The sequence below is a fragment of the Trichoplusia ni genome, chromosome 2 (genome assembly GCF_003590095.1).
Source record: "Trichoplusia ni isolate ovarian cell line Hi5 chromosome 2, tn1, whole genome shotgun sequence".
Taxonomy (NCBI): domain Eukaryota; kingdom Metazoa; phylum Arthropoda; class Insecta; order Lepidoptera; family Noctuidae; genus Trichoplusia; species Trichoplusia ni.
In genome coordinates, this window is record NC_039479.1 from 3,277,457 (window position 1) to 3,290,443 (window position 12,987).

Consider the following 12,987-nt stretch of genomic DNA (forward strand, 5'->3'; position numbering starts at 1 on the left):
ATGTAGTTCATATATTCAATGATTTTCATTGCTTTCTGATCAATGCTAAACTTGATGAATTTTCCCGTCCTACATCATCTCAATGGCCACGACATTGTTGCGAAACCGTTGTGACCTTCACAAAAATACTAATCTATTAACTGGTTATACCGGGCGTAAATACTAATACATTGATAAATAAAAGAAATCAAGAATATTAAATCCTTAAAAAGCTTGCAAAATTACTAAAATAAATGCAAAAGATCACTGTTTCCGCCCGGGATCGAACCGGGGACCTTGTGCGTGTGAAGCACACGTGATAACCGCTACACTACGGAAACTTGAAGTAGAGGGTTAAAATAACAATATGTAAGCTGATAAAAAATTAAAATCATAATGTTTATTTGACATTGGTTGTTTATATCTAAGCAACCTGTCGCTCAACACGAACGCCGGAGGCAAAACTAGATATTTATTGCCGCTGACCGAATAATAAGGAAAGGCATTCTTGTACATAACAGTGAGCGAGCTCCGTGCGTCCCAGTCTCGCGGCTACTTCGCCCGCGGATAGTCGCGGACGCGCGTCACCGTGTCACGCTATTGTCGGTGTTTAGTTGTGCCAATCATTTTATATTAAACCGTGAAATACACAAAAATCTATCGCCATGGATCCCGAAGCCTTCTTGGACCTGGCCAACCAGGTCATTAAACTAAAAATGTACCCGTATTTTGACATAGCGCATTCTTTATTATGCGCTCTTGCAGTGAGAGAGGATTTGGGAGCTGGTGAGTGGTATTTATATCATTTATAAATGAATCCCGCCAAAACAATCTTGTTTTAATACAGCACTTCCGCGTCCTACAGTCATTTATTGTTGAAAACCGATTTGTACGGATTGTACTAAAATAAAAGACACCTAAACGTGTGTAAAAATAGATCGTTCCCGCAGCTTCACCAGACCGACCGAATAGCTATAGAAGAGCGAATGTTACTGAACAATATATACGCTGAAATACATGTGCACGTACAAATAACTGGGCTACATTCACTATTTACCTGCACATTTCCTAAATTATTTACTGAATGAGATTGTATGTACTTTCACGTTAAACATTATTATCGTATGCATAATCTCATGATCTTATCACTGACGTGGACGAATAAAACTTGTTTATTACATAAATTAAAATTTTCGTTTATTATTATTGGTAACTTTGAAGTGAGGTTATGTTTTAGATATACATCTTTCAGTAGGCTTCTCTATGATAACAGACAAACTAAAGCTTACTTGCTTTGATTAGTTTTATTAAGATAGATGGCGCTAAAAATAAAAAATAAATGATTTCTTGTATCTACTATTGACGAGAGCAAAAGAAAAAGAATTTAAAACACGGTGCAAAACAATTCATTTTATACAGCTCGAAATATAAAAAGAGATCCATACGAGGGCTCGTCCGGGATTTGAACCCGGGACCTCTCGCACCCGAAGCGAGAATCATACCCCTAGACCAACGAGCCACATGATGAGAATGCGAAATTATGGGTGTATTTCCACTAGGCCATGCGTCATTAGAAATGTTATTGTTTCACGCTAAAATTTTAAAAAATATTATTAGTGGGTGTTCATGGTTATGGTGTGAACATTATTTATCAGGAATTCTTATCTTCTTTGTCCAACACTAGCCCATTCCTACATACATAATCAGCTCATTTTAAATGGCAAAAGCAGAACTGAAATCTAACTAGAATCTAATTGTGCGAAGAAATCCCATTAAGATAGAACTGGCAGGCAGTAACACTAGCTACATGATAAATTAAACCTATTTACTTCGATAGCTACTAAATGAAGATCTAGCAAATACTTAAAGACAACTTGATGAAGCAACTTAAATGTGTTTCTGTTAAATGCTTTGAACAGTTATTTTCTACAGATGGCTAAATGGTACTGGTCAAACAATTCACATTTAGGTTCCTAGATGTTCACAACATCTTAAAAAATATATGTTCTTCAAAAATTAAACTTTTACAGTCAATCTACGTACCTATATACCTCCTTTTAGGTACCTAACCATATACTGTGTACACACTCACCGCTGTTCAATAATTCAGGAAAATAGTAAAAGATGTGTACAAAGAATAATAAACTACTGTTTATATATCGTGGGAAAATAGATAATACCAACCGTTTATATCCTGAAATAGGGAGCATAAGGAAATAGATAAGATAACCCCCTTACTTAGACATGTCTGACTCGACGATCGAATCGTAAATGCTTATATTTGAAAAGTCACGCGACCCAGAGATTTGTATTTGTAAGCTTACGCTTGAGAAATCCGAATAATTAATTATTGTCACTTTTTGTGTCTCATAAAGGTGTCAATCCCTACTAATATTATAAATGCGAAAGTAACTCTGTCTGTCTGTCTGAAAATTCATGATTCCTCGTTCGTCAAACGGATGTTATTTTTTTTTATAAATGCCGTAAAGCAGAACTAAACTTTACACCATATAGTACGGTTAGCGACAGAAGTCCGATAGCATATGAACCAAATGATCAGAATCAAATTGAATGAGCTGCTCTTTTTGTATTACCAAATAGGTTTGACGTACTTAGTACAGATAAAACATAGTAAACACCGTCGATGCCAAATTAACTAATGCAGTACAGTCAAGAATAGAAGTAGTCGGTATAACTAAATAGTTATACTTCGCTAAAAAAACAGTGAAATCTAGTCGCGACTCAATTGGAAAAATCGAAGGAAATGACCTTTGATTTAATCATTCTAGACTAACTTTATAACCCGTGCGACTACCACCACGACTTAAAGTAAGTAATATTTTTGTTTGTGGAAGCGTGACAGAGCATGCACGGTGTAGAGCTGCGTCTCTCTCACACACCCGCAAAAAGACTTCTTTCAAAACGTTTCGTACTTCTTAGACATAAACGTAGGCCCTCTGATTGTAAGAAAACAACAATAAGTTTATTCGAATAACTATTTGTTTGTTTAAGTTTCCGTAAATGCTGCCAATCGCTTTGTTAATCATGTTCACCGGTTCATTGTTATGAGACTAAAACCAATCTATTTACGGGATTCTAATTTGATCTAGAGTACTTTAGACTATTGTATACAGCACGGACCTATTACTGACGTAACACTACTTCTACGTACATCCTATATCTATGATCCTACAAATTATGGTATAGCTTAAATGAACAAGATAAAGGTTTACTACGTGCGGTACAAAGTCAAAGAAATAAGAAGTTATATGTTTAAAACACGGACGTGGTTTAAAGTTAAGCATATCGTGGTCGAAAATAATAATAAAGATGTTACGAAGATCTTAGGCACTTACCTATATCAGTATATTGGTTTGTCCTTGTGTAAAAAGTCAGTGAGCATCCTATGGCAAATAAATCGAACCAATTGCATAAAAAAATAGTATTGATAATTATGCTTTAACAGCCATATTAGTCAAGAAAACTGTCGAGACAGCCAGTGTTAATCTCCGAGATGAGGATTGCTCCAATTTTAAAATAAAAATCTTTTATCTAATTAGGCATCTAAATGGCACTATTCGAGAGTCAAAGTCGAAATCGGACGGTATCCTGATTCGCCCACCCTTCACCATAATCATATAAGTTTCGCCTCTATTACTCCATTTATCGCTCTACCTACTTGGATAGATACTCTCGAAAAGCCCTAATAAAAAAACTAATAAACAGGGCCCCGATTTTGCCTTTTACAATGGCCGATGAATGCCATTATTTTAATCTAATTGCCATTCACTCATTGGCCATTGTAAATCTGGTGTCTGTTTTAGCTTAGCGTGATACAGGATCACGGACCACCAGTAATACAAATAAGCATTGAGAAAAAATGAAAGAAAAGTGATTAAAAATAATGAATGATCCATATACGTCTCTCTCCCAAATACCAACCTTATAACTTTGTACCATTAAAAACTTCAACTAGGGTTAAATCTAATTCAATCACTAATCAAAACCACGTGTATAGCTAACCTTTAAATATGAAAGTGCTAGGAAGCAGGTTCTGGATCACCGCCAACACAGAACGACCAACAGTTGTCTCATCTAACGATAAATAACATTCTCTTTTATTCATCACATCTTCATTGAGTTTGATATTATATTTTCTCGCTATTTAAAGACCAAAATTCTGTTATTAGGTTCATGAAAGGACTATTTCTTAGTAAATAAATTAAAAGAATTTGGAGCAATTACAAATAAATACATTTTTGCTAGGGAGTAGTGACAAAAAAAGGGAGTAGTGACTAAGGTAAAACCGGCGATAATTCAAAGCAAAATATATACATAATTATGGACAAACGTGGAGGGTGTATATAGAGGAAAATCAGCTTTCTTTTTTCTCAGAGATTACCGATACAAATACACTTCCGAAAGAAGAGTTGTGTTGAACCTATTTAAATCCCGTGATCTAATTCAACCACATTTGTCTTTTCAACTGAGAGATTCTCTAAATATAGATAAAGGAACCCTGCTACGTTGCTCTACTTATGGGATTCATAGAACGTTGGAAGCCGCTAAGTATAGCGTTACAGAAGAATAGAGTTGCCTATCCAACGAATATTATGAATGAGAAAGTTATAAACATGGAAGTTTGTATGTATGGATGCTTGTGCCTCTTTCACGCAAAAACTACTTAACGGATTTAGATGAAACTTGGTACACAGATAGTTCATAACCAGTATTAACCCATGGGATAGATTTTATCCCGATTGTATGTTTGGGATAATTTTCGATTTATAGCAGGCGGGCAACAGCTAGTGTACAAATAATAATAGGTAAAAGTGGAACCGGTAAATCTAAATGCTTCGATACCTTTTTCATTTTAATTTCCGATTAAGCTCTAACATTCCGGCGTCATCAGAATCTCTAACCTAAAAGAATTCTTATGGCTATTTGAAATCAGGGCACGTAATATAACTTTGTTATGAAACCTACAAGCAAATCTCAAGCCTAGTTTCTCCAACGATCGTGGAGGTCACGCGGTAACCGCCTACCTTAATCTAGGTCAGTAAATCTCTATTTAGGTGAGTTATACGCCAGCCCTACGTCAGCTGCAGGAGATCCGCTCGATAACTAATGAATGAGATGTGATTCAATAAACAATTCATTCATATGTAATAAAAAGTAGATAGGTTCCCATTAAGTTCTGGAAAACAGAAAATATTCCGTTTTTTTTTTCGTTGTTTGAAATACCTGTAGGTTCGTTTTATTTATCAATAAGTTGGGAAATGTCAATAATAAGGCTGTATAAGGAATGGTTTAGTATTTTTCAACATAAATAAACTCATTTTGCATCCCCATACATGAAAACAATTACAATTGTAGATAAGGCAAAAATCTTTTTTCCACCTACTATTTTACCACCTTAACAGACTACCCAAACAAATCTTGAATAGTGCGTTAGTAAAAACAATGAGGCTGATTCCTTAAGCCCTCTTACTCTCATAATAGTCGTTAAAATCCTCTGTGGCTGTTTCCAGGTGCACAGACATTCTCCCGCAAGCACCCCCTATCGTGCTGGCTGTCTACCATGCTGGTGATCTTCGCGGGCGGCATGGTGGTCAACGGCCTGCTCGGAGAACCCATGCTGGCACCACTTAAGAACACTCCGCAACTCATCATTGGAACCGTTACTTGGTAAGTTTATAACTCTACAAAACAGCTGTTTTAAGCCCCTATGTAATCGGCTTCATGATAGCTATCTTGGCTAGCCTTATTACTACTAGGTACTTATTTGTTTCAAACTACGTGGACTTGCGAGACCAACCATTGATGCTGTGAAAAATTATACCAAGTTAAGTTTTTATCCTGATTTTATGTTCCTGCGGGATCATTTTGTATTTGTAGCGGATGGGCTCGCGAGCAACAGCTAGTGTTCTAATCACAGGTATACTAATAATAAAAGTGGAACGAAATGATAAAACATGAGATGATGTGAAATATTATACCAAGTTAAAATCACCAAAAACTCTGAAAAATGTTGGATTGGCGTCCTACTAAGGATCAACCTTGTTCAACATAATGATATACCAGTCTAGTTAGAAACATAACACGTACAACATGTTAGTTTTATTCAGTTCAAAAATCTTTGGAAAACCTTCTCGAAATCAATACTGGTGTAGAACAGGGCCCCGATTCTGCTATTTTACAATGGCGGATGAATGAATGGCAATTTTTTAAGCCAAATTTCATCCAATAATCGGCCGTTGTAAATAGCAGAATTGGGGCCCAGAAATGCCGCTCTACACTGTGAATAGCGCCGTCACGCTTCCAAAATATGACTTCTAAACGCAGTGGTAGAATCTCTGAAACATTCTTATTTCACTTTAAAAGCCAAACTCAAATTCAATCTTACCTTAGCTTATGTCATAATTAAAGTTCTATAGTCGGTGTAGTAATTACTCCTTTGAAATCAACTGCTTATCGTTTGCTATAAATGGAATAGTTATCGCGACATTATGTTTAGTTCTTGCCTTTGTTGTTGTACCTAGGTACCTACTGTTTCTATTGCTATCATATATGGTACACATAAACGTATAATTACTGCATTACGAGAATGGTGTGTCGTAAGATCTCGTACCTATCGTAGATTAAAATATAGCCCTGTTTTCGTAGCATATTTCATTCCTACTCTGCTCATATAATGAATAGGAGCAGATCGTGATGATAAATATATACTCAATAATTGGGGTATTTATTCCTGAAAAACAAATAAACTCATTAGCATCTTTTTACTAATACATATATTTCTTCATATAAATTTTCGATTTCGGAACAAACATACTATATTGCACATACTTTTACTTTACAAACATGACGAAATTAGTTTTTAAAGTTGTAAAGAAGTAGTAACGCACCGTTTTGTTTCTGTAAAATTATCTCTATACTTTTAACTATTGAGGTATTCCCTAGAGAGACTTCGTAAATGAATACCTAATTAAGCATTCATTTCACGAAAGTCACTTAACAAACACTGTTCACAGCTAAGTATCTGTACGGAGTTATCGGTTGCAAATGCTACTGTACACTAATATGCATAATGAAACCTACTGTCTAGCATGCAATTGTGTCCCAAGGTTGCGATTTCGTCTCGTCATCTTAGTTGATGATAGCTATGACTACTATACTAGACTATGAAGTTTAATGTATCTACAAATGTTAGAATATTCATGTATATGGGCCTTAGTAGCCTGATAAAAATGATTAATGATTAAATGCCGTATTTTTTTGGTTTTGCTTGGTAAAACGCTAATGACTTCAACCCACATTGAGGGCAAGGCGTGCGGTTATGTCGGGCTTCCACGGACTAAAAACACCCCGGGCCCCAGCTTCTGCTTAAACCGAAGCCAGATCATTTGCACATGGAAGGGATCTTATAAAGCTCTACAAAGGCTCCACATCATGTAGATTGTCTTCTCGCTTGCTCCAATTCAATAGTCTTAGTTTAAGACCCCAGATTTTATCTTTAACTTTTGAAAGAAGAAGAGCTTAATGTGACCTAGTTCACGTACATACCTAATAAGTACACAACGACACACATTTGTATGCACAATTGTATGTACAAGTTAGGTATTAAAAGTGTAACTAATTGTTTCCTTTAAATTGGCATAATTATCATTATCTTACATCCGTGTGGTATAAACTTAGAGTGTTGACAGACAGTATTCAAGGTTACGCTTTCAGACAACCTAGTAACGATCACCTCTTAATGTAATATTAGGTATTGCTCGCTGTTAAAGCGTGACGTTGCACTACCCGGCGTAGAGCGGCGTGTTTTTGACGTTGTCTCGTCCACAACTAGAATGATATAATTAAATACAGAACAAATGAATCAATATTGTTAAAATTTTAATAAATAATACCGAGTTCTGTGGAAATTTAATGAATGCAAGGAAAATAAATAACGCGCTCTTTCCCTCTTAAATTATTTATTTGCTGTACCTGACGGGGTTCATATTTTTTCTGAATACATTTTTTGAATACCTGTTAGTGTACATTACATTATAACATTCCAGGTTGAGTAAATAATTGTTCTACAGTTTTTTATGGTTACATTCGTAAGGATGATTGATAAAGATGCAACAGTTTGGACCCAATCAGAGTACTTGAAACTAGTTAAGTCGATAATACCCGTGAGTACCTACACCGTTGCATCTTTTAAGTCTACTGATTTCCCCCAGCATCTTTTACCTTATGAAAGTCTTTTAAAGATATTTTCTGTCATATTTCCAGGTACTTAGTATTTTACACGCCGTTCGATGTGGGGTACAAGGTGGCAAAGTTCCTACCTGTAAAAGTCGCTGCTTCTGCTATGAAAGAGATCTACCGAGCTAAGAAGGTGTACGACGGAGTCAGCCACGCCGCCAAACTGTACCCCAACGCTTACGTCATTATGATTATTGTCGGTACGTATCATTTTCCTACTAGAAAGGGGTTCATTTTGGACAAATTTAGGCGAAAATAAAACCATTCAAAGTCTACACAATCTGGACATCCCCTTATGGGAAAGCTTATTTTTGTTCTAGTGACGATAGATGAAATAAAACGCATCGTTCTTAAAAGATGCATTCGGAAGAAGAAGCGGTGAAATAAGGAGTTTTTTATGACCAAGTGCTGAAACACAAGTTTTTATTTAGCTTAGTACCAATAATTATAATATTCATTTACTTTTGAATACTTTCCGTCTAATAGATGTAGGTATACATATATATAGATGTTGTATTATTTAATATGTGTATTACCGATGATAATACTAATGTATTGTGCAGGTACCCTGAAGGGCAACGGTGCAGGCTTCACGAAACTGATCGAGAGACTGATCCGTGGTGCCTGGACCCCGACTGCCATGGAGACCATGCAGCCAAGCTTGTGAGTACTACATTTTATTTCTTAACTCCTATTCCATTAAGACTTAGGTCCATAATCCTGGAAACCAAAAGAAATGTTTGAATTTTTTTTATTATTTTCTTTTTTTAGAAAAGAGCTTATGTTTAATAAACATTGTTAGTTTGAGTCACACAGACATTATAAACAAGGGTTTAAAAATATATTTCTAAATCGATTTAATGAGACACGATATTCTCCTTTAATAAATACCTGTCACTAACCCACACACCATTTTTATATTTCGATCTCGCTCCAACAACCTTTTATCTCTTTCCCGCGCTCGGCGAGCCACCGGAGCGCTTGTAAACTGACGTTTCAATATTTTTTCTTATTCTAGCTACACGAAGGCGTCTCTCGTGGCGTCCATCATCTTCGTGCTGGACAAGAAGACTGACCTCATATCGGCGCCGCACGCTCTCGTGTACTTTGGCATCGTTATATTCTTTGTCTACTTTAAGGTACGATAGAGAATTTAGTCGATTTCAAATCGATATCACGTAGAGCTGTTTACAATTTTGCATTGACATAAATAAGTAGAGCTCTCTAATGTTTTTTTTTCTTGTCATAGGCAATAGATAACTGTTTATTTAATATTTCATCGATTTTAAATCGATACTAAGTAGAGTTCAGTTAAAAATTATTTTATATTCGGCATTTGCTGAGCTCTCTCTATTATTCATATAAGTACGTATCTATTGTTTATATTCTCATTAAGCAAAAAAAAACATAACATATAAGTAAAGATTTAGGTGCTGCTGGTATTTCATAAGATATCTCTACCTGACTGATATGACTTTGATCTATTATTCTGAACTACACAATAACAACTCTCAACTTATAATAAATACGTTTTGCAGTATGACAGTGGCACATAAATATGGCTGTACTGTGAATCAACTGAAGAGAATTGCCATTGAGAAAACAAGACCAGGCATCAAACACGCTAATCAATGTCTGGCTTGCAGAATTACAGAATTCTGCTTTAAAACTCATAGTAAAGACGCTGAACTACACATAATGTATGGATAACTTCTAACCTTTGTTTCAATTCCAGCTCTCCTCAATCCTACTGGGCATTCACGATCCCTTCGTGCCCTTCGAGAACCTGTTCTGCGCGCTCTTCTTCGGCGGCATCTGGGACTCCCTCGCCAAACTGCTGGGCAAGGGCCAGCCCAAGGAGGAGACCAAAGATGCCAAGAAAACTAATTAGCGAACATCTTAGATATATACAGGTAATTTGGGCCTGCAATTATTTGTCACCCCGTTTGTTGGTTTTTATTATACCAAAAATGCTAAATATTAAGTAAGTCGCCTCGTCAGCACTAATGTAAGCCAGATGGCAAACAAAAATTAGTCGTCAACCCAACGTTAAAAATATGTAAGCATTAATTACGCATAGGAATATGTATCAAAGTAGCAGGCCAAGCACGTTAGCAATTTTTGGGGATAATACAAAGTACATATGTGTGCACGTTAGCTTAATTATTTTTCGGATAGCTTAACGAAATATTTACATTTTTGTTTGACTTTTAACCATACATGACATGTTTGAATGACCCACTAATGTGTAACACGTGCGGTGTTTGTTCCAGGTCGCATTTTATCACCTGCAGTATCTGCGCTACGTAATCAACTGACACCGACAATACAATGCGACTGCTTATTGCTAAGCAAATAATAAACAAAAAAACAAAAAAATAGTAAAACCCTTAAATCCTAAAAAAATGGCACAACGACCAAAGTTTTGATTTCATTAGTTTTAAGCTCCACTAGTCCTTACGTTAATTCATTTATTTGTTTAAGTGTATGTGAGTTTTTAAGTAGAGGGGATTATTTGATATTTAATTAGTAATTCAGTTCCTACTTGCAATTGCCAAATATTGTGATAAATATAAAATATATCCACCTTATTATATCAAAATGTAACTTGCCATAATAATTACCAAAATAAATAATTTTAGCATAATAAATAATATCAGTGCTTGAACCACAGGAAACCAGAATCCCTGAGTGAAAAAAATAATAAAACCATCGAGCATTGTAATTTTATTTCTATATTAGTTTTTAATCGAAACGAAAATCGACTAAGCCGACTTCCTTTACATAAAAAAAAATAAACGGAGAAACGTCAAACATTTCCCGCGCAAAAACCATTGTCATTAATAATGTCATATGAATCATCTGACCGATTCGCGCCATTTGCGATGAGGAGCATTTTATTCGTGTAGATATACATAAATAAATCATTATTTAAAATAGTGTTCATTACATAATTAATAATTATGATGTTAAATTGATTGTGATTGAGATTGGATGAAAGGTCTGGCCGAGTTGCAGGGTGCTAGCAACGAGGACCACGTCTTTCGTGACATGTTATGTATTATGACGCAATATTATCTTGTTCGGATATATCTGGGTATGCTAAAGGAAGCAATAAATTGTTTTTATTAATAAAAGAGTTGTTACTTTTCATTTTGCCATGTTCCTCTCTATTCTACGTTCCTCTCGCTTTTCAGCGACATCATAACACTGCACTGAATTTAGAGCCCCGAGATTTTAGATTGCAGCAGTCTTATTCACTTTGGGCTCCCATTCGTCAGAAAACAAACGTGTAGAGTCCCTATAAATACATTTAAAATACAAAAGCGCTCAAAAGAGAAAAACACCAAATTACTCATAAACACAAGTTTTCAAAAATATAGTTAGTTAAATAGAAAGAAAACAATCAAAAAGATCACAAAAAGCTTAAACATAAAAGTAAATCAAGAGCGCGGGTACAAAAAGTAAAAAAAACTTATGCTCTACCATAAACATGTTTCATTAGATAGAAAAACTCGCTTGCAAATAACAGTAAAACCAAAAATATTTGTCAATTTCGCCTCTTAAGAGAGGGAAACGGGCTCGTCCGGGATTTGAACCCGGGACCTCTCGCACCCGAAGCGAGAATCATACCTCTAGACCAACGAGCCACACTGACATGTAGAAACATCCCCCGTTTTACAACCCCTTGCGTTAATAAATTATTTTCGACGCTTCGATACTCCAGACGGCGCACCTATACGTTGGGGTGTATTTGTATAGGCGTGCCTTTGTATTCGTGCTGCCATCGTATATAACATGAATGAGTCTGAAAGCTCGATTATAAGCTTTCAAAAGCTTAGATTTTTATATTGTATACGAAATGGCAAATTGCCTGTGGTATTAATGGCTGAAATTTCTTAGATAAATACTCGCTAGTACTAGTGCAGTAATAGCAACTTACCTCGCCATATATCACTATATTTTTCCGTTTCATCCGAAAAAATAGATATGGTGAAAATTCTATAGTGACTTTTATTGGATAAAATCACCAAAATATTCCCTCCCTTGCTTTCCGGGCACCACTTCCATTAACTGTCCAATATAATATACGACAGTTAACTCACGAAATGCAGACACATCATCCCTACTTCGTCCATAAATTAATTCTAACCGGATGTTACTTCTCCTTTGCTTAGATCACAACAATGGTATTAATGTTATCAAATTGATTAATATCATACAAAAATCTGTAGTCCGTTCCGTAATCCGTTTGAGATAACATCTTATAACTAGTTACAGATCAATTAACTATCTCTACTTTAGATGTTATTATATGACACAATTCGTAACTTTCAGGATGTTTTCAGAATTTTAATAATACGTGGTAATCACGCACAGGATATCGAATATTGCTTTTAAAATCAAAGATAACTAATTGATAAGATTCATCGGTATTTTATAATTAATATACGTAATACTAGAAGTCTCTCCTATCGTAGATAGGCAATCAATCTTGTACGTCAATCAGGATTCGGCTTCTTTTAGAAAACTTCTTTAATTTAACGTATGATTTGAGGGGAAATTGACGATTCTCAAAAGGAATATAGCGCCTTAATACAATACAGACGACAGTTGTGCCACCCCTTACTCAGTAGGTAATGCTACCAATACGGGTAAGTTTCCCATACTGCTAAGCTTGCCATGCAGGTGAATCACAAAAAAGAATACAATCGGGGTAAGCCAGGCAATCAACAGTTTTTCATTCGTATT

General features: G+C 35.7%; 1 protein-coding gene and 3 non-coding genes across 4 annotated transcripts; 1 reads left to right on the plus strand and 3 right to left on the minus strand.

Annotated features, from left to right (window-relative positions):
- Window positions 1-247: 247 nt before the first annotated feature.
- Trnav-cac lies at window positions 248-320 on the minus strand. The gene has a single exon. It is a non-coding gene; the product is annotated as a tRNA-Val (tRNA).
- A 185-nt stretch (window positions 321-505) lies between these two features.
- Window positions 506-11,374, plus strand: LOC113503732 (trimeric intracellular cation channel type 1B.1). Its single transcript, XM_026885815.1, has 7 exons — window positions 506-765; window positions 5,511-5,667; window positions 8,263-8,435; window positions 8,799-8,898; window positions 9,254-9,374; window positions 9,971-10,148; window positions 10,509-11,374. The coding sequence occupies exons 1-6, from the start codon at window positions 645-647 to the stop codon at window positions 10,124-10,126; spliced, it is 828 nt and encodes a 275-aa protein (XP_026741616.1). The 5' UTR covers window positions 506-644; the 3' UTR covers window positions 10,127-10,148; window positions 10,509-11,374.
- Window positions 1,427-1,498, minus strand: Trnap-cgg. The gene has a single exon. It is a non-coding gene; the product is annotated as a tRNA-Pro (tRNA).
- Window positions 11,375-11,813: 439 nt separating the features above from the next.
- Window positions 11,814-11,885, minus strand: Trnap-cgg. The gene has a single exon. It is a non-coding gene; the product is annotated as a tRNA-Pro (tRNA).
- Between the last annotated feature and the right edge of the window lie 1,102 nt (window positions 11,886-12,987).